We start from the raw sequence: 24,972 nt of genomic DNA, 5'->3' as shown, positions 1-24,972 counted from the left end.
AGTCATTAATTATCCTAAGATTAAATCTGTGCTTTTTTTCATCTGCCAGATTGTAGACAGGAACTGGAAAGTAGCTAAGAGAAAATGGTTTAAAAGCGAAAAGAAATTTGCATTAGGGAAGGAGAGATTTACTCATACTTTGGAAGTCAAAGAAAAACACTGCAATCCTGTCAGCACCCGGAAGGCACCATTTACTATGTGCTGTCTCTTTCATTGCAAGAGGACACAGATTGTATTTTTAGTGCAGTAAACAGCAGATTCCACTGTGGAAATCCTTGCAGTTGGTACCTACAGCAACCTCATTTAAAATGTTATAAAGCTTTAAAACATCAGGAGTTTAGGCAGTCAGTCATATATACCTCTATACAGACATTTAGCCACTCACACACATACATGCTTGTCCACACACTGATAGTAAATTGTGTGTAATATTATATTACTCATGGAGTTTTACCATTGAATCGTGTTTGACAGCCATGGTAAAGAGCTGAGAAAAATCAAATGCTCTAGCATTGCAACCAGCAGCAAGAACATATTTGTGCCTAAACAGCCTATTACACCACCTGGTAAGCAACCACCTAAAAAGAACATTCTTATGATTTAAACATGGAGAATTTGACTGACATTTTAGAGTTTCTATTTGTAACAGTTGCTTTTGATGCCACACCCATGTATTTTTGACACTTACCTTCACACACTAAAGGATGCTACTGCAAAAACCTATGACTTCCTTCTGAAAAAGCTTTTTTTTTTTACTTTTTGATAACTTTAGTATTAACATTTCTCTCTCTCTCTTTTTTTCTTTCTGAAAGTGTTTTTGGTGGTCACAAAGAAGAGCACAGTTAACCTGTGTTCAGAGAAAGCCAAAGGGCTGGAGGGTTAATGTGCCCAAAGCATCCCCCAAAGTCCTGACAGAAAAGAAAGATAAGCTCAAAGACAGAGGAGCCAGAATTTGAAGTATAAATACATGAGCTACCCTGTGGCTTGGCTGGGATCATTTGGGGTGATGTTCCCATGGTCTTCTGCAGTTCCCCATTAGATTTAAGCTTCAGTTTCCACAGTGGTAACCAGTTTGACAACACTTCCCTTATTGGCTTTATTTCTTTTCCTATTATACTTCTTCACTTCCCTATTGGTGTTTTATGGGATCACTCCCCATTAAACTATGTGGATTCTAAACCTTGTATCAGGGTCTACTTCCAGGACAACCCAAACTAAGACACCATCTTCAGTCTGTATTCCCTTCTGTTAGGATAAGATGTAATTTTCATCAAATACTCTGGAATACACATCCCTTATGGATTCCTCAGAAATGGGGTCCTCGCCAAAAGCACAAGTCCAGAAAAGTCTCACAATTAGGAAGGTGTTTATTTTAACATATCGGAATGTTTTCCCCATAGCATAAACACCTGTAATGGTAGAATAATTCTTAAAACAATAGAGAACTTATGATAGAACGCTATTTGAGTAGATCTAGGGGTAAATAGGAGGATAGCCACTTACCTTTTTTTCTTTCACTCCTTTCTTTTTAGTGCTACCTACATATTTTCTCAATATAAATGTGTCTCTCAACTTCATTCTTCTGTGCAAAAATGTATTTGCTGGTTCTATTCAACAAATGCAATCAATATATCAAAATGAACATTTACTCAGCATTTCCATACACTTGGCACTGACTTTAAAACCAATACTGTAGTACCCACAGCTTGTTACTCTATTGCAGAGATAAGCCTTCAACATATGGTAAAACATAAAATAAATATTAGAAAGTATAAATATTCAAGCATGAAATTTCATGGTAATTAAAAGAATTACATGTAGAAACAGCTCCAAATGCCAAACATTGTACTGTAGCAGCAGTTCAGATGAAAGAAAAGTGAAAACAAGTAAAAAGATACCTAGAACCATCTGCATTTTAGGCTTTCATATTACAGATGAATTATTAAACCAATGACTTGAAGGCCTCAGTTCATTCTGCATGCTTTTGGATGATGTGAAACAGCAAATTATTCTGGCTGGTTACCTATAATCCATTCATTCGATCAGTCAACCAAAATTTGTTTCCTCCCAAATACACATCAGTGAGCAAAATAAAAATTCCTGCCCTCATGAAGTTTGTGTTCTAAAAGGACAAACAGTACATTAACAAGTAAGCAATTACATTTATAATATAATGTTAGGTAACAGGACTCTAACAAAAAATAAAGCAAGCATGGTAGAGCTAGAGAATAATGATCTCTTGATTATTTTAGATAGGTGGTCAAGGATGGCTTCTCTGAGGGCACTTATTTGAACAGAGGGAACTAGCTCCCAAAGAAGTGAGAATAAAATATTCCAGGAGAGGAAAAAAACAGTGCAAAGGCCCTGATATAGGGATATGATTACCATGTTAAAGGAAACATAAGAGGCCAGGATGAGTAAGTAAAAGGCATGTCACAAGAGAGAAGGTAGGAGGGCAGGCATGAACCAGGGGCTACAGGACTAATAGGCTTGTAGTCGGTACTTCATTCTGAATGGGTGGAAAGTTACTAGAAAGCTAAAAATATCACTGGCCATCGTGCAAAGAATAGACTAGAGAGAACAAGAGTAGAAGAAAGAAGACCAGTGATGAGGCTAGTGAGAGATGATGGTGGCTAGTATTAGAGGGAATGATGAGAATGGTAGTAGTGGAGGAAATGAGAAGTTTGAGAATTTGGGTTAGGAAACAGAAAAATAAAGGACAACTCTCAGGTTTTTTACTTAAACAGTCTCATGAATGGTGGCACCAATTACTGAGGTAGGGACAGCTAGACAAAAAGCAGGTAGATGGCAGCAGAGATCAAGAATCTTTTTGAGGCATATTGAGTCTGAGATGTCTATGATCTTTCCAAGTCAAGTCAGTTGGCTATATACTAAACCAAATTTCAGGGCCAAGTCTAGGCTGAGGATATAAATTGGAAGTCATCAGCATTTGATAGTATTTCAGTCTTGGTCCTGGGGAGCAAAATTAGAGAACGAAGGAAAAGGTCTCAGGACATAGTCTTGTGACAGTCACACATACATAACTTAAAAATGACGAGGGAGATCAAAAAAGAAATATTAAAAAAAAATCAACTAATGAGATAGGGAGAAAACAGAAAAACTTCTTTATGTTTGACTGCAGCAGGTTCTGGCTGAACTCAAATGGGAGTTTCAAGTCACCTTGTTAGTGGAAATAAAAAGACAAGGATCTCTCCAGGGGTCCAGCCATAAAAACTCTTGCTTGCTTGTTTGCATAAGCAAGAAGAGGAAGAAGTATGGAGCACAGCCCTGTTTGGACGACGTTGGAAAATGGAGAAAAAGAGACAAACCACATGACATTTACCCTACCATTGAGCGAGCACTTTAAGTCCTGACAGAAAAGAAAGGTAAGCTCAAAGACAAAGGAGCTGGTTCCATGGCAGATCATTGTGAAACACTGAGCATGATGACTGCTTCAGGCCCAAGTGCCCGAGCTGGGAGAGCATTGTCCGTCCAGCTGTGCACAGAGCTAGGCATTGAGAATCTGCACTTTTGACATAGACACAGGCAATCTCAGAAGGCACAGCAGTTAGGCTGTGAGATCACGTAATGACTTAGCATTCCTGTAATACAGGTGAATTGGCAGCAGATTAGCACAGACTTCAACTCTAGAATTTAGGTATTCACCAGTACATTTCATTCTCAATGAGCACAGCAAAACCAGCTACTTCACAAGCACCCTTGCCTCTACCACAGGCATTGCGTTCAGATATAGCTTACCTGCATTGAAGAAGGATGCAGTCCATTCTGCCTCTGTTTTAGGAAATACAGAAACTGGTGGAGGCAGACCCAGGGCTCTCCCATCCAGATCCTTGAAGAGATACTTTCTCGGACTTGCACAGTCTAACTCAGGGCAGACTACTTTTCCTAAATCTTTCCTGTGAAGACAGTCAAAAAGCAACTCTCTCATTTCATGATAAGCAGCAAGAAGAAAATATATATTGGTAGTGCTAATGTTGTATAAAATAAATTCAACAGATTTTTTAATTATTGATAATGTGTCACATAGATATAAAATAAAACTCTTTATAAAATAATTTATTTCCCAGTTATATGGTCAAGAAGAAAGACATTCTTACTAATCAAATATTTTGGATATCTTAATATGTAATCTTTAAATAGATTGCTGATTTTTCAAGAAGCAAGATACAATAAAATGTTCCTAACTCTCTTTACTGAACATATTATAATTATTTTTAGAAACTTCAGAGTTTTGTATATATTCATTTTTACAAAATAATAAATTATAAAATAAATTGATATGTGTATAATTATTATTATACACATATCAATTATATTTATGCTATATACAAAGAAAAATAGATATTCCCATTGAACAAATATCTATTGTTCAACCTACAAATCACAGGTTGGGTAACATAATGTTGATAAAGACGGACATGGCACCTGCACTTTCAGAATTTAGAGTCAAGTGGGCTACATAAACAATTAACAGATAATTATAACATTGAGTTATAGAGAACTTATTTTATTTCCCCTAATCTAATACTTTAAAATACTATTAGTAATAATCTAATTATTGTATATCAAGAATTTTCAGTAAAAAGATTGAGTATTGTCAGTACAAAGATTAAGATGTTAATATCACATAGTACTATGATTGAATGATGATCCTTTCAAAATTCATCTTGAAACTTAATCCTTAATAGAACAGTATTAAGAAGTGTAGCCTTTGGGAGGTGATAAAGTCATGAGGACTCAGCCCTCATGAATGAGATAACGCCCTTATAAAAGGACTTGAGGATGAAGAGAGTGCTCTCTTGCCCTTCCATTTCTTCTCCCATGTGAGAGCACAGCTCTCCCTTCTGGAGGATGCACCACCAAGGCACCATCTTGGAAGCAGAGAGAAACCTTCACCAGACACCAATTATGCCAGTGTTTGATCTTGGACTCCCCAGCCTCCAGGACTATAAGAAATAAATTTATGGCAAGGTACAGTGGCTCATGCCTGTAATCCGAAAACTTTGGGAGGCTGAGGCAGGAGGATCACTTGAGCCCAGGAGGTCAAGGCTGCAGTTAGCCATGATTGTGCAATTGCATTTCAGCTTGGGCAACAGAGTAAGACCCCATCTCAAAAAATAAAATAAATAAATTTCTGTTCTTCAAAAATTATCCAGTCTGTGGTACCTCATTATTCCAGCACAAAGACATGTAACTTTACAACTATTTCAGCCCAAGGGTAAGACATGGACATAAGGAAAATTCATAGTAAATTTTTAAAAATGACATAATAACACAAATTGCCTACCTAATCATGTTTAGCTACCTATAATGATTCAGGAATGGGCATCAAAAAGAGACTGGTGCTAGGCCAAACACATGAATGCTCTAATTAGGGTGGTTTCTTTAGTTGTTTTTTTTTTTTTTCCATCAACTAAAGGAGTTTGCCCAGTGTTGTAGGAAAGAAAAAGTAACTCATTATTCCTGCTTCTAACTTTCTACTCTCTTTCATGGCAAAAAAGAAAAAAAAGAAAAAAAAATACTATCTAGTTTTCACATATTTGAATAAAACTCTTAGATCATATGTCAGAAAACAGTCTTTACACCCTGAATCCCAATATCTGCTAGACCTCATCATTCAGTTCAGAGATTCCTGTCAGCAGACATAATCTTCTATCTACTAGTCCCTGCACAGAAGACTCCCAAGGCCTCCTTCTGAAGACCACTGACACTTTACTCCAAGGAAGTGTAAAGAATTAGGGTCAATTTATGACCAGCGAGATTGAAAACATCCCAAAGAATTCTCTCTAATTAAGACAAAACAATAAAACTTGCACTTTATTACTTCTGTCCCTTTCGTTACCTAAAGAAAGTCACATGGCTGAGTCCATATTTAAAGGGGAGAGAAATAGCCTCTGCCTCTTTAGTGAAAGATATTTTAAAAATCACATATCACAAGGCATGAATATAGGAGGGGTAAAGAATTGGAGTCATTAAGTTAATATACCTTACCATTCTAAGACTCATTTCTATTTCTTTGATGATTTTATTCTTTTTAAAAACATGTTTAGGGATTTGAAGAACTGCTAAGTACTTCATAAATATGGGTTATTATAAATACTAAAAATTATACCTGGGTTGTAATGGAGAAAAGTAGAACTTGTTTTTATCTTTCATCTTTAGCATCCTAGTCCTCTCTGCTGTTATTGGGTGCATGATTCCAGTGTTTTCTGCATTTGGTAGAATGCAGACATCCAGGTCATCACTATAGCAACTCTTCACAAAACCAGAAAAGGTAACATCTGAAATTTTAAAAATATATATCATAACTTTATATAATGTAAACCACCAGCCATAAACATGAAATACACAACTAAACATTGTTATAATAATGTATATCCCAAGTTAGTTTAAGCTATCCAGGATAGTTTTAGGAGTTTACATAAATCTTGATATAAAATATCTGTAGTTCTTCAATACATGGACATTGTATGCAACAGAGAAGAATACTTCAATATATGAAAGCCTTAAGAGCAAGAAGGCTTTTCATTTGAGGCTTAATCAAAATCCATTCATTTTACAGAAAGATAAACCAACTCTCCGATGGACTAAGTGACAGGGGAGAGATCACAATGGTACAAAAGATCTAACAGAAGATGAAGTCCGCAAATTGTGTCATAAGTTTTACTTTAACCCTAGCTGCTCAACCAACTACTGAGCAACTTTGAATGAGACACAACTTCTGCATTTCAATTTCCTCACTTCTATAATAGGAAAAATAACACCTACCCAAGACAATTCTTATATAATCAAGTTAAATAACTGCTGTGTTGGCCAGGCATGGCAGCTAATGCCTGTAATCCCAACACTTTGGGAGGCTGAGATGGGAGGATTGCTAAGGCCAGGAGTTTGAGACCAGCCTGTCAAGATAGTAAGATCCCATCTCATTATATTCAAATTTTAAATGTTTTTATTTAAAAAAAATAGTTGATGTGAAAGCTCTTCAATGTGTATACAGCAGTTACTTTTGTAAGAAATTATAAACTACCATTGTGGCTATCAATACCCAGCAGGCTGTTTGTTGGACAGCAAGCACTAGACTACAATGTACCTTTTTGCTGATAAAATTTCAGAATGCTATTAAACATTCTATGCATGGATGGATGAAATGGCATTGCCCAGATAAAATAAAACATCCTACCTTGAAGCTTCATGATTCCTGAAATCGAACGGTCATTCCTCACTTTGTGCCATGGCTCCTGAGGCCATTGATTTGGTTCTGAGGTGAATACAGGCCACAGAATACCAATTCGACCTCCCCTTGGATTGGAAGGAGCTCTATCTGATGATGTCAAGTTAGCCGAGTGAGGCTTCACTTTGTCCTGAAGGCAGTCAAAAGAAGAGCTGGTGGCGACAATGACTGAATTCCTAAGCACAATCTGCACGTTTTTAATGGAGTTTTGTGGAGCAGAAAATACATACACTACTGCCAAAAGACCAATAGTATTGTCTACCAGGGTAATGTTCTCTATCTCTACACTGTTCTCTACATGTAACATGGCACCATAGTCAAAGTTCTTGAAAGCCAAGAAGCCAGAGGTTCTGGTACAGTTGTCGAGTCCACTTTCCTTATAGAGATGAAGGCCATGAAGACTTGAGTGGGCCACGTTGTCAGACCAAAGCACCTCACAAGAGGAGCATTTGTAGCCTCGGATGTGAAAGCCAAGTCTCTCTGATCCTGCCACAACGTTGCCATGGAGGTTGATGTCCTTTACTTGGTTCACTTTGATTCCTGCCACCCAAATGTTGGACCACGCTGGCTGTGTCATCAGAACCACAAGGTTATTAGTGAGAGAATAGGCCTGACCCTCTAAATCGATGCCATGGCCAACCGTGCCAAACACGATATTGTCATTCAAACGTACTCCGTGACTAGCAGCTGCATGAATGCCCCCACCACAGCTCTGGTGCAGAGTAGATGAGATGATCCAGGATCCTGTTGACACATTACTGAATTCGACAGATGAGTAAAGTGACGACCCAAAGTTCCGAATTTCCACGTTAAGAAGTTGAAGGACACCTACAAATAAAATGCATGTCATCAGGTAGTTTCTTCTTCCCCACAAAAAGCTGAAGAATGGCCCATTTTAGGACATTAAGATATGAAGATTCTTAATGAAAATGTAACTTTATTCTCAACACCAACATTATATTTCACATCATAGATTCTCAACTAAAAATGTAGGAATCATTACAAGTATCACATTAATGCCTGAATTTCATGTGCAGTCCGAAGAGTCTGTTGATAGGACGGGGAAAGATGAGAGGAGAAATAGGAAAGAGACAAACTTTGGAGATGGGCATGGCTAAGTTTAAAGATTCTGTGCATTTGTCTTGGGGCCAAGTCAAAGAATTAGGTAAGAATAAAGAGATTCTGAATTTCTGTCCCTTCACCTTAATGTCAAAACTCCTTCTCAGCATCTCACTGACAGCACTTAAGAAGGCCAGTCATCCCTACAAACACATTGCACAAATGAATATTAAGCATTTCTGAAGAAGAATAGGAGTGCAAAATTTCCTTCTGCCCAACTGATGTCTGGAAACATGATATTCAATACATGCTTCTGATTAAGACATGGTAGAAGCAATAACATGCTTTTAAAATCACTTTAAAGATCCTGTAAAATCTTTTCCATATTTTTGTCCTGGCTACACTTTATTCACTTTTGTTTCATTTTTATAGTAAGATTTTCTATATCTTTATGTCAGGAGAAAATAGTGAATTATTTGCTCTCATTTGTAATTTTATTTGTACTGTATTAAATAGATACTGTTTAAAAAAAACACCATAAAATACAGCCAGTAGATTGATTTAAAAACACAATGAGTCAGCATATATACTCTTGGTAAAATTAATAATAACATGAATACAGGTGAATTAATATGAAATAATAATGAGGTGAATTAAAAACTTTAACTCTCATATAATACTCATTATTTGCAGTCACTGTTCTAATTCATATTTATTCATTTATTTATGTATACTCTTAATTTTCAAAAAAATCCCATGAGGTAGGTGCAATTATTATCCCCATTTTATACATAAGGAAACTGAGGCAGAGAAAAGTTAACTAACAAGCTAGGACTTAAACTTAAGCATTTGGATGAGAAGCTGCACTATTGATCTCACGCAGGCATCCTAGAAAGAGAGGAAGACTTGGTGGTATAAAAGCAGCAACTCTGTATTATGATTCAGATAACTGGGCTATAGTTATCAGCCAATAATTAGTTGTGTGTCCTTTGCTATGTAGGTCACAAATTTGGCTCCTTTTATTTCATTTTTTAAGGTACTAATGAAAGTAAACTATAAAGTTATTGATCTCATTAAAAATGAAGGGAGCAATGCATTTGAAGTTTCAATTTCACTGTTTCAATAATAGTATTTAAGGTTCAAAGATAGTACAGCCTAAGTCCAATTTCTCTGTTACCTTTTCAGAGATGAGAAACTAGAACCCTTGCGAATCAGCTGCCATGAAGAAGCAAGTCTTTGTGAGAAGAACAAGCTACTGGAAAGACCCTATATGTCTCCTTGTGGTCAGACAACAAGATTCCAACTATCTCAATGGATGCTATTGAGGAGGCATTGGTAAATGGTGTGGACATAGCCACAGAACAATAAAACACCCAAAAGCTATTTGTTGGGCAATACCCCTCACCAATAGCACATAGCTGAAAGGGCTGCCAAACCTGCTCCATAGAACTTTGGCACAAAGAACACCAAATGCAGGTATAAGTCCATAAATAAGCAGCTTATTTTTAGCATTTGAGATGATTTTAGAATCTCTTTCAAGGCAACATGTCAGTATTATTGTTATTTCCAAGGTTTTTTATAAAGGATATTTCAAGGGAGATAGATAAAGAGATGTGTAGGGCACGGCATGAGGGAAGCGCATGCAGCTCCCATGCCCTCCCCAGGCCCACTACCTTAGTCTAGGAAGCTCCACGTGTTCAATTATCAGAAGCTCTCAAGATTATTTTAATTATTGGGTTTTTTAATGTCTTATACTTGCATGGATTTGATTCATAGTTTTAAACTCTACAAGGTCTTTTAACTTGTGTGCACATTAACCAATGACTGAAAATTAATCAACAGTAAAGACTTAAAATGTCTTCAGCATTTAATTAAAGAATTAAGCAAAATTTTTTGAGACAAAGTCTCACTCTGTTGCCAGGCTGGAGCGCATGGCGCAATCTCAGCTCACTGCAACCTCCATCTCCAGTGTACAAGTTATCCTCCCACTTCAGTCTCCCAAGTTACTTGGACTACAGGTGTATGCCACCATGCTTGGCTAATTTTTATATTATTAGTAGAGACAGGGTTTCACCATGTTGGCCAAGCTGGTTTTGAACTCCTAACCTCAAGTGATCCGCCCACTTCAGCCTCCCAAAGTGCTGGGATTATAGGCGTGGTGGCCAGCCTGAATAATGCAATTAGTTTGTTCAAAACTATTTTCCTATTTTTTCTTTAGAAATCCACTACTGAAAAAATATTCTAGCCAGTTAAGTACAACTTGTTGGGTACCATTCAGGAAGAGAAGAATGATAGAGCCCTCCAATATAAAAGCAGAACTCGTAAGTCTTGACCTGCTTTTCTGCTCTATAACAAATCACTACCTACATCTGGCATCCCTGACATACACCTGCAGATCCCATCTTATGCATGCTCTGGACTATATTACAGAAAAATGCAAGGGTTTTTAATGCAGTATATAAACCTAAATTGAATTATGGAACAGAAATAAGAAAAAACTGGTAAAATTTGAAGAATGTCTTGAGTTTAGTTCATAGTAATGTACCAATGTTAACGGTATCGTCTTCATTTTGACAAATATACTAGTATTACATCTGCTATTAATGGAAGAAAATTGAGCGAAAGGTATACAGCATCTCTCTATACTATCTTTGCAGCTTTTCTATAAATCTAAAATTATTATAAAATTAAAAGTTTATTTAACAAGAGCCAGGCTTGATTCTACCACTTACTAGTTGAATGACTTTCCTTACTCTTCATTTATATTTTTCGCTTATATTTATTAAGCACCTGATATACAGCAGTTACCATACTAGGAAAACAGATGAAAGGCCTATTCGTAACCTCAAGGAGTTTATAAGCTAATGAAGGAGCTACATAAATAAATAGGTGAATGTACTATAGACTCTATTTCCCGTAATAGGAATATAAAATTCTCTCATGAGGATTTTAGGACTAAATAAGATATAATTTTTACTGTGTGAAAACCAGCACCGTTTCTGGTACGTAGGAAGCACAAAATAGAGTTTCTGCTTCCCTTCCCCCAGACACGATTTAAGGATCAGCTTTGCCAGAGATTTAGGATCAGGTCAGTCTTGCCACTGGTTCTGCTCTGGCTTGGTGCTCAGCTGTAAGAACTGGCCTTCTGTCCTGTTCCTGAGGCCATGCTCCAGCTTGCCCTGTAGTTTCAGTTGACTGGGGCCTTATCTTGCTCTCTCTTTCCTGATTCCCCATCTTCATCAACCTTAGAATGGTCTCTTTTTACAAAATCAAAACCCAGCCTTTGTCTCCGTCATCTGGAACAGGGTTCCCAACCTCAACACTGTTGATGTTTCTGGCAGATACTCCTTTCCTGTGAGTGGCTGTCCTGCACGTGCCAGATGTTTGGCCCTACCCATAGATGCCAGAGCTCCCTCAAGTTGTGACAAGTAAAAATGTCTCCACATATTCCCAAATGTCACCTGGGTAGGGAGCAGAAATCACCACTGACAAGAACCCGTGGAGCTACAGCTTATGGAGACAGAGCTTGTTATGTTAACTAGAAATCTTAAATGTTTGATATAAGGTCCAAACACTGCCCTTTACAAAACTGGTGAAATAGTTGTGTCAACAAAGAGTGTTCCATACTGAATACATTTGGAAGTGGTTAGATCCTTTATTCTCAGCCTTCCCCAGGCCTTTATATATTCTTGTATACCATGATTTTCTAAGTTGGAGCTACAGTGACAGCCAAACTATTTGATCAGGAAAGAACTTTGGAATAATGTTTAAGGAACACGAGTTTAAGAAATGAGGTCCTAATCAAATGATTTTGCAGCTTTCCAAAAGGGCTAAAACTTGAAAGAAACAAGAAAGATTGAACTGATCCTTAAAGCAGTCTAAAATATGGAAATCATTTTTATTTAAATTTATGCTATTAATTTATAGCATGAACTAATGCCTGCCATCAGATATAGCATGCTACTGGGAAAGAGTAATAGAAATTCAGGAAAGAGATAAAACTGAAGTGGTCATTAAATCATCTATAATTTCAAAGCAGAGGAAATTTCACATCTGCTGAAGATGTTTTCTTTGAGGTAAAATGTGCATATGTGCTGATCGCTAGTATATTATTTTAACATCACACTGATAATTAAGCACAGATTAGGACTTAAAATTCATGGCTTCTCCAAGCACAAAGGAACTATCTCATTTGAACATTTTGTTTTATAAATGAAAATTCTCACAGTTGGGATTTCTGGGTGTCCCAGATGAATAGGCTCCAACAGGTAATGCCTAGTTACTTAAAATTTCATTTACCTGAAAATTCTTCTTGGCTGGACTTTCTGAAGGACCCCACAAGTAGTCTCCCCTTACATGATATGTCAGGCTGAATTTGTATATTTCGGGTCAACAGCCCAACTTCAGCAGCCAAATGAATGTGTCGGCCATCCTCCATGACATGGACACTTCCTGGGGCAATAGGAGTTGAGGGAAAAAAAAAACTTTAAAAATCTATTTCAAAAATCACTAGCTGGGGACCCAGCAAACCTGAGAAATGAAAACATGCTTTCCCCTCGGAAGTTCTACCAACATTAAGGTCTGCTTTTCCTCGGGCATTCTCCACAAAGGTCAGCTGAGAAATAAAATAACCCATTCACTTTTCCCTCTTTGGGATCAGAGTGAGAGTGTTTGAGCAAGAATTCATTTCTGCTTAATAGCTGTGGGTACTGGGACAGGTCACTGGTTCAGAGAAGTCAGGACAAACCTGTCCAATTAGTGGGGTCCCCAACCTCCCTCCTTAAATAGGTCAGTGTGAAACTCCAGTGTTGGGTTGTACATTGTCCATGGACCTCTTTCATGAGAGTGAGGAATCCCAGATCAACTGAGGCAGTGACAGAGCAAAAGCAGCTATGTATAAGAGTAAAAGGAAAGTGAGAAGCAGCACCAGGCAGCAGCAGCAGCAGCATCTTCTCATGGTGGATCTTTCACTCATCACCGCCTGAACAGCTTCTATAGCAGTGGGAACTAAGTATCTTGCTAGTGTTTCACTGTCTACCATTTGCATTTCACCTTCTCTCTTACTGAAATCATTGCTGAAGATTTCTTTTTTTCTTTTCCACTTATTAAAAAAGAAATCATCCTGGGAACTATGATTTAGACATAGCTTTAGACATTCCTGGTGAAAGCGTGAATTTGCCTCTCACATATCAGAGACAAAAAGACATTCTCCATCCCCTTTATTTCCACAATTTATTACTGATTAGCTATATCTCCTGGGTTAGATTTATTAGACTGAATCAGGAAGATTATTGTGATTTATTATTTACATGCAGTACATTTTAACTGTGTATTATGTATAAAAATATTTGGTATCTTTCTTTCTTTAAAAAAAGGTCTGGGCTTTTTTCTTTCATTTTTGCAGTAATAGTAATAGTAGTAGTTAGTACATAAATGTACGTCACGTCAGGAAGGACACATTTCTAAGTATGGAAAATAAAATCATTATTTACAGTAACTATTATATTCTAAGGGATTGTAACTCAATGTGCCAGGAAATAAACTGGAAAGAGTGCCCATAAGTTTTATTCTGGCTTTAGTCAGAAAACTGCCCAGTGACATTGAACAAGATTCTTAATCCTCTGCTCTTAGATTTGCCATTAAAAATACAAAGCAAAATGTGAGTCCATGTGTATGTGTGTATTTGTATAACATCCAAGCATTCTTTTAAAATAAAACAATAAAATCAATGAAGGAATAGAGATAAGGCCATCTAGCATGAGTCTAGGGCAGCTGGAAGGCATTATTTTTCCCCTCTGAATGGAAGTCAGATCCAAGGTCCCCAACCAGGTTGCCAATCATGGTCTTCCTGGCTCATTCACGTCCCTTAACCAGCAAACCAAAGGCTTACCAATGTGTCGGTGCTTGAGCCGTTCATTGATCCTCACATAATGGCCTTTGACTTCTTTCACAGTGAGGACCTCTGTTTCATGAGGCTCATAAGAAGATGAGGTAAGGACAATTTTGTCGTGGGGGCGCCAATCCACTGCATCCTCTAGTATGAGTCTGTAACAGCATAAAAATGGATATACTAACAGTGGATATACTAACAGTGCAGCACAAATCATATATTAACTCCAGAGCAAGAAAAGGAAATCCACTGTGGCCAAACATATCCCACCAGAGAAACTGAAATAGAAATAAGACATGACAGTGGAAAAAGGCTTTTGCAAACAGTTTAATGCTAATGGAGTCACTTTTCTGGCTTACAAGTGTATATGTTACAGGGACAGCAAAGATATTCCATGATCCCTGAAATAAGGCAAAGGAATAAAAAACAATAAAAGTTCCAGAGTTTGGCATACCTGTCTACATGTGGTAGACATGTAGAACTACATGTAGACTTCACTTTCTATAACAGCAACCTTCCTTCTGAATTAGGGAATAGATTAAATAATAAAACAATAATAAAAGCATTTCAGAAGAGATCTTTTCTCTAATTTTCCGAAGAAATATAATGCCATTTTTCGACAACTTTGGACATTTTGGACAACTTTTCTTCACGCATTACAACTCTCATCTTCATGGTGAGACAGAGATAAGTATGACTTGTAGAGGTGTCACACTGTAGTTGTACTTAGTAGCTGTGATCTTGAGAAGTCACTTCACTCCTCAGCTTCCTATCCTCATCTGAAAAGTGCTATATTTGAAATTTCTCCCTTCTTTTTTGTCGCATTATGAAACAATGAGGGTTTTGTTCATTTTTGGTGTTCTTAAAAACACACATTTAATGCAGTTTCTGTTCAGTCTTTCACTGCCGCCTAGCTTTTCCTAGTGAATATGACTGCTTTATTCTCTTCATAGTCACTACCAACTTCAACACCATAAATTTTATCTCCTGCCTCATTAGCTAATGCCCAAAGTTTAGGAAGCTTTGATAAAGAGTCTCCTTTACCAGAAAATGTTCATTGAGACAACAGTGTCACTGTGCAGGGCATTTGATCATGCAATCTCTATTGACTGAGCAAATCTTATGCACCAAACACTATACTAGATGCTAGAGACATAAAGATAAATAAAACATATATCATTTGTATTGAAATATATAACTTAAATTTTGCCTAGCACATATCTTTAAAAAGTCTACTGTATGGGTGAAAGATTAACAGATATTTAATATGTAGTATTAAGCCCCCAAAAAGAAATATAAATTAAACATGATTATTTATAAGATAATGTATGAGTCTAATAAACCAAAGATTAGAATTAATTCAAATCTATGTACCTAAGGTTGGAGAGAGAAAGAGTCATAGAGAAGAAAAAAGACTATTATCAGTTGATGCAACTTTTAATGAAGGAATTTAGAGTCTTAACTCTGTTCCTGATTTGCTATGACTTCCTAGAAAACTCTCAGTTACAGACTATTTAAGCAACACCAGCTTTGAAAGGCAGAGAAACTAAGTCCCAAATAGATTAAATAACAAAATGTAAGACTAGATAAATAAATGGAGCCAGAGATTGAATTAGGACAAAGGAAGACTACCATTTAAGTCCAGTGTTTTTTCCAGTAAATTATCTCACTTTCCCTGTCTCATTTTTAGTTCTTCGGATGCTAAATTGTATTAGAAAAAGAATACTACATTGCATAATCTATGAAATAAGAAGTCTATGATTCATACAACAGAATACTGTATAGTCATTTTTAAAGTACCTTGTGGAAGAGCAATGAATTACAATAAATTTTGTTCATGATGTATTGATTTCGAAGACCCCATCATCTCAGCCCAAAATCTCCATAAACTGATAAGCAACTTCAACAAACTCTCAGGACACAAAATCAATGTGCAGAAATCACAAGCATTCCTATACACCAATAACAGACTTAAAGAGAGCCAAATTGAGAACGAACTGACATTCACAATTGCTACAAAGAGAATAAAATATCTAGGAATACAACTAACAAAGGATGTAAAGGATCTCTTCAAGGAGAACTACAAATGACTGCTCAAGGAAATAAGAGAAGACACAAACATGGAAAAACGTTCCATGCTCATGGTTAGGAAGAATCAATATTGTGAAAATGGCCATACTGCCCAAAGTAATTTATAGATTCAACACTATCCCCATCAAGCTACCTATGACCTTCTTCACAGAACTGGAAAAAACCACTTTAAACTTCATATGGAACCAAAAGAGAGCCTGCATAGCCAAGACAATTCTAAGCAAAAAGAACAAAGCTGGAGGTATCACACTACCTGATTTCAAACTATACTACAAGGCTACAGGAGTCAAAACAGCATGGTACTGGTACCAAAACAGAGATGTAGACCAATGGAACAGAACAGAGGCTACCTGACTTCAAACTATACTACAAGGCTACAGTAATCAAAACAGCATGGTACTGGTACAAAAACAGAGATATAGACCAATGGAACAGAACAGAGGCCTTGGGGCAATGCCACACATCTACAACCATCTGATCTTTGACAAACCTGACAAAAACAAGCAATGGGGAAAGGATTCCCTGTTTCATAAATGGTGTTGGGAAAACTGGCTAGCCATGTGCAGAAAGCAGAAACTGGACCCCTTCCTGACAACTTACACTAAAATTCACTCCAGATAGATTAATGACTTAAACATAAGATCTAACACCATAAAAACCCTAAAGAAAACCTAGACAAAAGCATTCAGGACATAGGCATAGGCAGGGACTTCATGACTAAAACACCAAAAACATTGGCAACAAAAACCAAAATAGACAAATGGGACCTAATTAAACTCCAGAACTTCAGCACAGCAAAAGAAACAATCATTAGAGTGAACCGGCAACCAACAGAATGGGAAAAAATTTTTGCAATCTACCCATCTGACAAATGGCTAATATCCAGAATCTACAAAGAACTAAAACAGATTTACAAGGAAAAAACAAACAAACCCATTCAAAAATGGGCAAAGTACACGAACAGACACTTTCTAAAAGAAGACATATATGAGACCAACAAACATATGAAAAAACGTTCAACGCCACTGGTCATTAGAGAAATGCAAATCAAAACCACATTGAGATACCATCTCACACCAGTTAGAATATCGATTATTAAAAAATCTGAAGACAACAGATGCTGGAAAGGATGTGAAGAAATAGGAACACTTTTACACTGTTGATGGGAATGTAAATTAGTTCAACCATTGTGGAAGACAGTGTGGTGATTCTTCAAGGACCTAGAAATAGAAATTCCATTTGACCCAGCAATCCCATTACTGGGTATATGTCCAAAGGATTATAAATCATTCTATTACAAAGACACATACACACATATGTTCATTGTGGCACTGTTTACAATAGCAAAGAAAGGGAACCAACCCAAATGCCCATTGATGATAGACTGGACAAGGAAAATGTGGCACATATACACCATGGAATACTATACAGCCATAAAAAATGACAAGTTCATGTCCTTTGTGGGGACATGGATGAATCTGGAAGACATCATTCTCAGCAGACTGACAAAAGAACAGAAAATCAAACACCGCATGTTCTCACTCATAGGCAGGTGTTGAACAATGAGAACTCATGGACACAGGGAGGGGAGCATGACACACTGGGGTCTATATGGGGGAATAGAGGTGGGACAGTTGATGGGGAGGGAGGTTGAGGAGGGATAACAAGGGGAGAAATGCCAGAATATAGGTGATGGGGGGATGGAGGCAGCAAACCACATTGCCATGTATGTACCTATGCAACAATCCTGCATGTTCTGCACCTGTACCTCAGAACCTAAAGTGCAACAAAAAATATATGTATATATATATAAATTTGATAAAATTAAAAAAAAATACACGCACAGAAAATGAGAAGGCTGCATGTTAAAATGTTAGCCTATCTGTGGATGGTGGGATTATTAGTGACTTTCACTTAAATCTAAATTTTCTAACTTATCAGGTAGTATACTGCAGTTAGGGAAAAAAAGTCAATCTGCTGTATAATTGAAATTAATCCTTTACTTCATAGTCAGTATTACTCAGCAGTCTCCAACCTTCTTGGCACCAGGGACCAGTTTTGTGAAAGACATGGATTCAGGATGAAACTGTTCCACCTCAGATCATCAGGCAATAGATTCTCATAAGAAGCATGCAACCTAGATCCCTTGCATGCACAGTTCACAATAGGGTTTGCATTCCTATGAAAATCTAATGACCCCTGATCAGGCAGGAGGTGGAGCTCAGGCAGTAATGTTCCTTGCCCACTGCTCACCTCCTGCTTTGCAGCCTGGTTCCTGATAGGCTATGGACCCATATAGGTCTGTGGCTCTGGGGTTGGGGACCCCTGACCTACATAATTTTTATTATTTATATTGTTGAATAAAGCTCTTCAAATAATAGGTCACTATAATATTCTGAAAAGTTCCATGTGATTGTGAGATTAAAACTTATCCACAGGAGATTTTTTTAGGGCAGTATTCTGTGTAATATTATGGAGTATATATATATGATTATGCATTTGTCAAAATCCATAAAACTCTAACACTGAGTGAATCCTAATGCAAATTTTAAAAACCATAAAGCTTCATTTTCTAACTCCCTTATATAAGCCATCTGCTCCAGCCAGATGAATCAGTTCACTCTCCCCTACTCTGCTCTTCAGGTCTCTAATTCTCAAAAATGGACATGTCACTATGCCTTCAACATATCCTTCCACTGAACATCTAAAGCCTCCCCACTTTCTGTACCACCATCAATTTGACATAACAAATGCTATTTATTGCCTTGTGACTGATTTTGTACACTTGCCTTCTGTGACCATTCAACTTTTACATTGTTCATTGTTATTTAATAAAAATAACACTATATAAGACCAGGTACAGTGGCTCTTGCCTTATAATTCCAGTACTTTGGGAGATCGAGGCAGGAAGATCATTTAACCCCAGGAGTTTGAGATCAGCCTGGACAAAAAAGAGTGATCCCATCTCTATAAAAGTGGAAAAAAAAAAAAAAAGCCTGGTGTGATGGCACACACCTGTGGTCCCAGCTACTTGAGAAGCAGAGGTGGGAGGATGATTTAAGCCCCAGAGTTTGAAGATGGGAGTGAGCTATGATCATGCCACTGCACTCCAGCAGCCTGGGCAACAGAGTGAGATCCTGTCTCAAAAAAAAAAAAAAAAAAAAAAAAACCAGCTACCTAAACTCCATACTCCATAGCACCTAACAATGTTCTAAGAATTATTAAAGTTATTAGTTCAAACTTTATATTAAAAACATGAATGAACTTAATCTGACCATTTTTGTTATGGCTTCCCAGACCTTATGAGTTCATTAAAATGTATCTTTCCTCTATACTCCTGAAGCCTTTGGGGTTTTATACATCATGAGAACCATACACAGCTGTCAAAGGAGAATTGCTCCTTCCACTCCTATGTTCATATAGCAACAGTATTTCAGAGGAAATCGGGGTCCCAGTATCAATAGCCTAGTGGTTCTGCTAGTCAAATGTCAGTTTTCCTTAAATTCCAACAACCACTATTCCTAGTTCCAGTCTTCAACCATTATGGTTACCCTTCAATCATATGACGAAATCTTAGCTTAATGACTAGCTCAAAATCTCAGCTATATTCTATGCCTCTGATTAATATGACTCCTAAAGCTACAGGGAAGAGGGGAGACTTGCTTGTTGTTCTGAGAAAAACATATCCCAGACAATAAATAAACAAAAAATTCAAAATTCAAAGACTGTTTTGCAACATAATTGTAACTCAATGGAAACCATAGGAAATTATGAATAATCACTGTGAAAGTCTTTTTAAAGATAACTTTAAGAAAATATAATGAGAAGCAAGGAGAGATCTAAAATCGACACCCTATTGTCAAAAAAAAAAAGAAAATATAAACAAAATATCAGTACGGTTTCATTTTGGCATAACTTTTGACCTATTTCAGAGAAAAATAATATTTACTAGTCAAAAATATAATACTTGCTACAGAGAATTAAAAAATCCTTCAAAATTTGATTTAAAAGTTTTTACAAAAATGTATAAGACATTCACGTGTAAACACCTACAACTTAAATGCATTTGTTTACTTAACATTTGCAAGATCTTAATGATAATTACCACAGGCTTGGTGTACAAATCATAAAACATCCCCCCTCTCATCTACACCCCAGGAATAGGGATGGCCACAGACTTCTGAACTCTACTTTTAGTTTTTTTTATTTTCTAACTTCAGTTTAAAATTTTTCTATTAGTGTCCTTAAAATGTAATGAGGAGTCTCAGACTGTATTAGTCTATGCTTGATAGCAAAGAAATCAAATTCTATAATGATGCTGTTAAAGATGGTGAGTGACAACAACAATAGCTATAGTCAATACTAGTTATTTGTCTACCTGACTTCCCCTTTGCTTCATTCCAGGAAGTCCCTCGCACCTCATCTGAGAGCTGCTTTCTTCATCCACTATACTAAAAGCTGTGAGAGCTGCAGGTTAAAGTCCCACAAACCCTTCACCAAAGGTTGGGGATAGGATCCAACCTGCATTCATTCATCAAAATCCTTCTCCTGGACTTTCACATGAAACTGGGGGGAATCAGTAATTTCCTCACTGGTGGTAAAGCTAGGAAATGCCAAACAGATCTGAGTTCACTTGCACCGTACAGAATGAGGAAAATTATTCTCCAGTAGAAAAACATGAGGTTGAAATAAAGAAGTACAAAAGCAGAGGAGGAGAGGGAGTGCTTGATATTGTCTCCACAATGGCTTGAGAAGGGTTATTTTTACTTGTACTTTCCATTTGAAGAATCCCAATTGCCTCAATAGCTACCCTGTCTTGAGGCTTACACTGGTCCAGAAACTGGGCTAAGTACTTTATGTGCATTAATTCCCTCAATCCTTATAACTATTCTATTAGCTATGTATTATTACTCGCATATTAAAGAAAATAAAACTGAGGCTCAGAGAGAGTAATTAACTCAAAGTTACACATTTAACTAACTACATAACTAGAATTTGTCTGTCTTCCCTAGAAGTGCAAACTCCTTTTCATTGCAGAATATATTTCCAACCTACCTTCCAAACATATGCCTTTTCCCAAACAGAAAATAGTGGTCAGTCTGGGAATAGGACCCAATAGTTTATTGGACCAGAAAAAAATCATCTTTTAGAGGTTACATATGTGGTCATGTACCCCTGCCAATGAAAGGACAAGACCACCAACTCTATATTCTAATACTTAAACTAAATTACTATAATAATAATAAAGTTTGAGAAATGAGCAAAATAAATTTTAGTAGTATTTGAAATTAAATTCAAGATTATCTCATTTGTTAGATAATATGCCATTGAACCAAGAAGCTCAGTAAGTTCTAATTTCCGGAAAATACACATCAAGTCAATGTAGCAGGCCTTTATTGAAGCTCTTATTTATGTTCTGCTGTGAACCAGACTCTCATATACCAGATCAACAATAACAAAAATATATCCCTTCTCTACAGAAGCCACTTGGAGGAACAGGACACACAAATGTTAGACATCTTAGTGTTATGCTTTTCTTAAAATTATAAATTATAAAACCATATCTTATGTTCAGATGATGGGAAAATTTGTACAGTTGGGGAGACCCAAAGCCCTGTGACAGATGTAATGAAATGTACAAGGATATGTAGAAAGTTACAGAGTCAAGAAGGAGATGCAAGAGTGCTGCATCTGATACTCATTTCATTTATTAGGTATTTAAGGAGCTAGCACAAAAGTTGTTATAGAAAGCCATGTATGAACTGCTGAAATGTAAATGTAGCAGAAGGGAAAGAAAAAAGAAATATTCCAAACAAAATATATACAAAGACTACATCAGTAATTTACCATAGGAGATAAAGGAATAGATATAATCAATTATCACATTCAACTTAAAGGTTTAGAGCCTGGAGAAAAAGATAAGGTAACAAATGACTTGATTTCTTCTTCAGTTCACAGTTTCTTCCTTGTAAATAACAGACTATGTTAATAAATCACTTCAGACACCTCACACCTGTCAAAATTACCAAATCAATGAACGATAACAAAGGTTAGTGAGGAAGGAGAGAGGAGATAACCCTTGCATACTGTTGGTAGAAATGTAAATTAGTACAACCATTATAGAAAACAGTTTGGAGGTTCCTCAAAAATTAAAAATAGAGTATGATCCAGCAATCCATCTTCTGGATATATATTCCAATGATATAAAATCAGCATGTCTGAGATATTGACATTCTCATATTCACAGCAACATTATTCTCAATAGCCAAAATATAGAATCAACCTAGGTGCCCATCGACAAATGAATGGATAAAGAAAATGCAGTACATACATACACTCTGAAATACACTTCAACCTTTAAAAAGAAGAAAATATGGTCATTTGCATAAACATAGATGAACCTGGAAGACACTGTGTTAAGTGAAATGATCCAGACCCAAGAAGACAAACACCACATAATCTCACTTGCATGTAGAATCTGAAAAAGTGGAACTCATAGAAGCAGAGAATAGAATGGAGGTGACCAGAGGCTGGTGGTTTGGTTGGTGGTGGGGGGAAGCAAAGGTTGAACAGATGTTGGTGAAAGAATACAAAATCTCAGTTACATAGAAGGAATAAGTTCAAAAGCTCTATTGTGCAACATAATGACTATAGTTATTAATATATTGTATTCTTTAAAAATGCTGAGCGTGTGGCCAGGCGCACTGGCTCACGCCTGTATCCCAGCACTTTGAGAGGCCAAGGCAAGAGGATCACCTGAGGTAGAGAGTTCGAGACCAGCCTGACCAACATGGAGAAACCCCGTCTCTACTAAAAATACAAAATTAGCCAGGTGTGGTGGCGTATGCCTGTAATCCCAGATACTTGGGAGGCTGAGGCAGGAGAATCACTTGAATCCAGGAGGCGGAGGTTGCAGTGAGCTGAGATCATGCCATTGTACTCCAGCCTGGGCAACAAGAGAGAAACCCTGTCTCAAAAGAAAAAAAATGCTGAGTGTGGATGTGAAGTATCCTTACAACAACAACAACAAAAAAATGTTAACTATATGAAATAATACATATGATAATTACCTATATTCAGCCATTCCACAATGTAATACTAGTATCAAAACATCATGTTGTATACCATAAATACATAAAATTTTTACTCATCAATTAAATAAAACAAAATAAGTCAATCACTTGGGAAAGAAAGAATAATACGCCAAAGGGACAGGATGTCTTAAAATATTTCTTGAATATTTAATGAGGTAAGAAAAAAGAAAAGAGTAAGAATTTTGGGGAAGTTTCCTCATAATCCAGCTCTTCTCCCTGTTTTCCCCTTCTTAGTAAATGGCACTGCTCCTTACCCACTTGCTTAAATCAAAAATTTTAGAGCGATCCTTGACTCTTCTCTTCCTCTTTTCCTCAATACTTAGTTCATCAGCAAGTCGTGTTACTTCTGTCTTCAACATATATTTAACCACATCTTTACTCCTCCATCACTACCATCCTAATCTAAGCCATCATCATATATTACCCAAAAAATGGCAATAGCCATTAACAACTGTAAATGGTTTTAACAGTTGGTGTCTCTACTTCCACTCTTGTCTCTTCCCCATCACCACCACCAACAGTCAATTCTCTAGCCATCATAAATCAGATTAATGTATAAGTCAGACTCTGTCCTTGCCTTTTTAAAATCTTCCAATGGCCAGGATAAAATCTCACTTTATCATAAGACTGGTTGACAAAGTAACCATTTAACTTCAAAGACCACATGGCTACCCTTCAAAGACTCACATTAAAAGATATACGTGATATATGATCCAAGATGGCCAGTTAGGAGGAACTCGGGATTGCAGCTCCGAGAGAAAGCGCAGAGGGTGAGTGGACGTCGCATTTCCAGACGGACTTTTACTGCCCACAGACCAGGAGATTCACATGCGGAGGAGCCCCATGGGTCGCCAGCGCCGCTGGTTTGAACGGCACAGCCGCTCGGCCTGCGCCCTGGGGCAGCAGCTCCCTATACAGAGTGAGAGAGACTGAGTCCCCTCTAAGCCAGCAAGGGGAGCTGAAAAGGGGAGCCAGGACAGCACCAAGAATCTCAGAGCCGCAGCTTCAGCCGAAGCAGTGGCTCCGGAGGCAGAGCAGATGAGACAGTGTCCCCTCTTACCCAGCAAGGGGAGCTGAAACAGGGAGTCAAGCCAGGAGATTCCCAGGCAAAAAAAAGCACCACTGCAAACACAACTGAACCCAGGACGGTCCAGCTCTGTAGAGGAGGAGCGTCCTCCATTACAGAGGCACCCTGCAGTTCTCAGGGCAATCTACCAAGGCAACCCGCCACTACAGAGACTACGTCACTACAGGGGTGGGCCAACATAGTGGAAGCAGTTCTAACTACATCCATATAAACAGGACTGCAGGGAAGTTCACACAGAAGCTGGGCGGAGCCCAAAGCAGCTCAGTGAAGCCTCTGCAGGCTGAGCGTGACTAGGCTGCCACCTTGTGGGCAGGGAAAACAGCAACCACACAGCGGAAAATCATAAAGCCCTAAGTCCCTGGGACAGAACACCTGGGGGGAACAAAAGAGGGTTTATGAGTTCTGCTGCTGCAGACTTAAAATTACCAAAATCAGAAAGACAGCAACTACAAAGTCAACAGGTGGATAAATCCACAAAGATGGGAAGAAACCAGTGCAA

The 24,972-nt window shown here is 37.5% G+C and overlaps 1 protein-coding gene across 1 annotated transcript in view; it reads right to left on the bottom strand.

Annotated features, from left to right (window-relative positions):
• The window catches only part of PKHD1 (PKHD1 ciliary IPT domain containing fibrocystin/polyductin), a 499,554-nt gene that overhangs the window by 132,411 nt on the left and 342,171 nt on the right, over positions 1 to 24,972 (bottom strand). Inside the window, exons 56-60 of the mRNA XM_021665443.2 lie at positions 14,202 to 14,356; positions 12,611 to 12,763; positions 7,202 to 8,080; positions 6,134 to 6,302; positions 3,760 to 3,917 (exon numbers count right to left, since the gene is read on the bottom strand). Coding sequence (XP_021521118.2) covers positions 3,760 to 3,917; positions 6,134 to 6,302; positions 7,202 to 8,080; positions 12,611 to 12,763; positions 14,202 to 14,356 — 1,514 coding nt within the window. The remainder of the gene's footprint in view (positions 1 to 3,759; positions 3,918 to 6,133; positions 6,303 to 7,201; positions 8,081 to 12,610; positions 12,764 to 14,201; positions 14,357 to 24,972) is intronic.

Source organism: Aotus nancymaae, unplaced genomic scaffold (genome assembly GCF_030222135.1).
Source record: "Aotus nancymaae isolate 86718 unplaced genomic scaffold, 86718_ANA_hifiasm-v0.15.2.pri h1tg000040l, whole genome shotgun sequence".
Taxonomy (NCBI): domain Eukaryota; kingdom Metazoa; phylum Chordata; class Mammalia; order Primates; family Aotidae; genus Aotus; species Aotus nancymaae.
The sequence above is the reverse complement of the archived record's forward strand: the minus strand, read 5'-3'. Positions and strand labels throughout refer to the sequence as shown.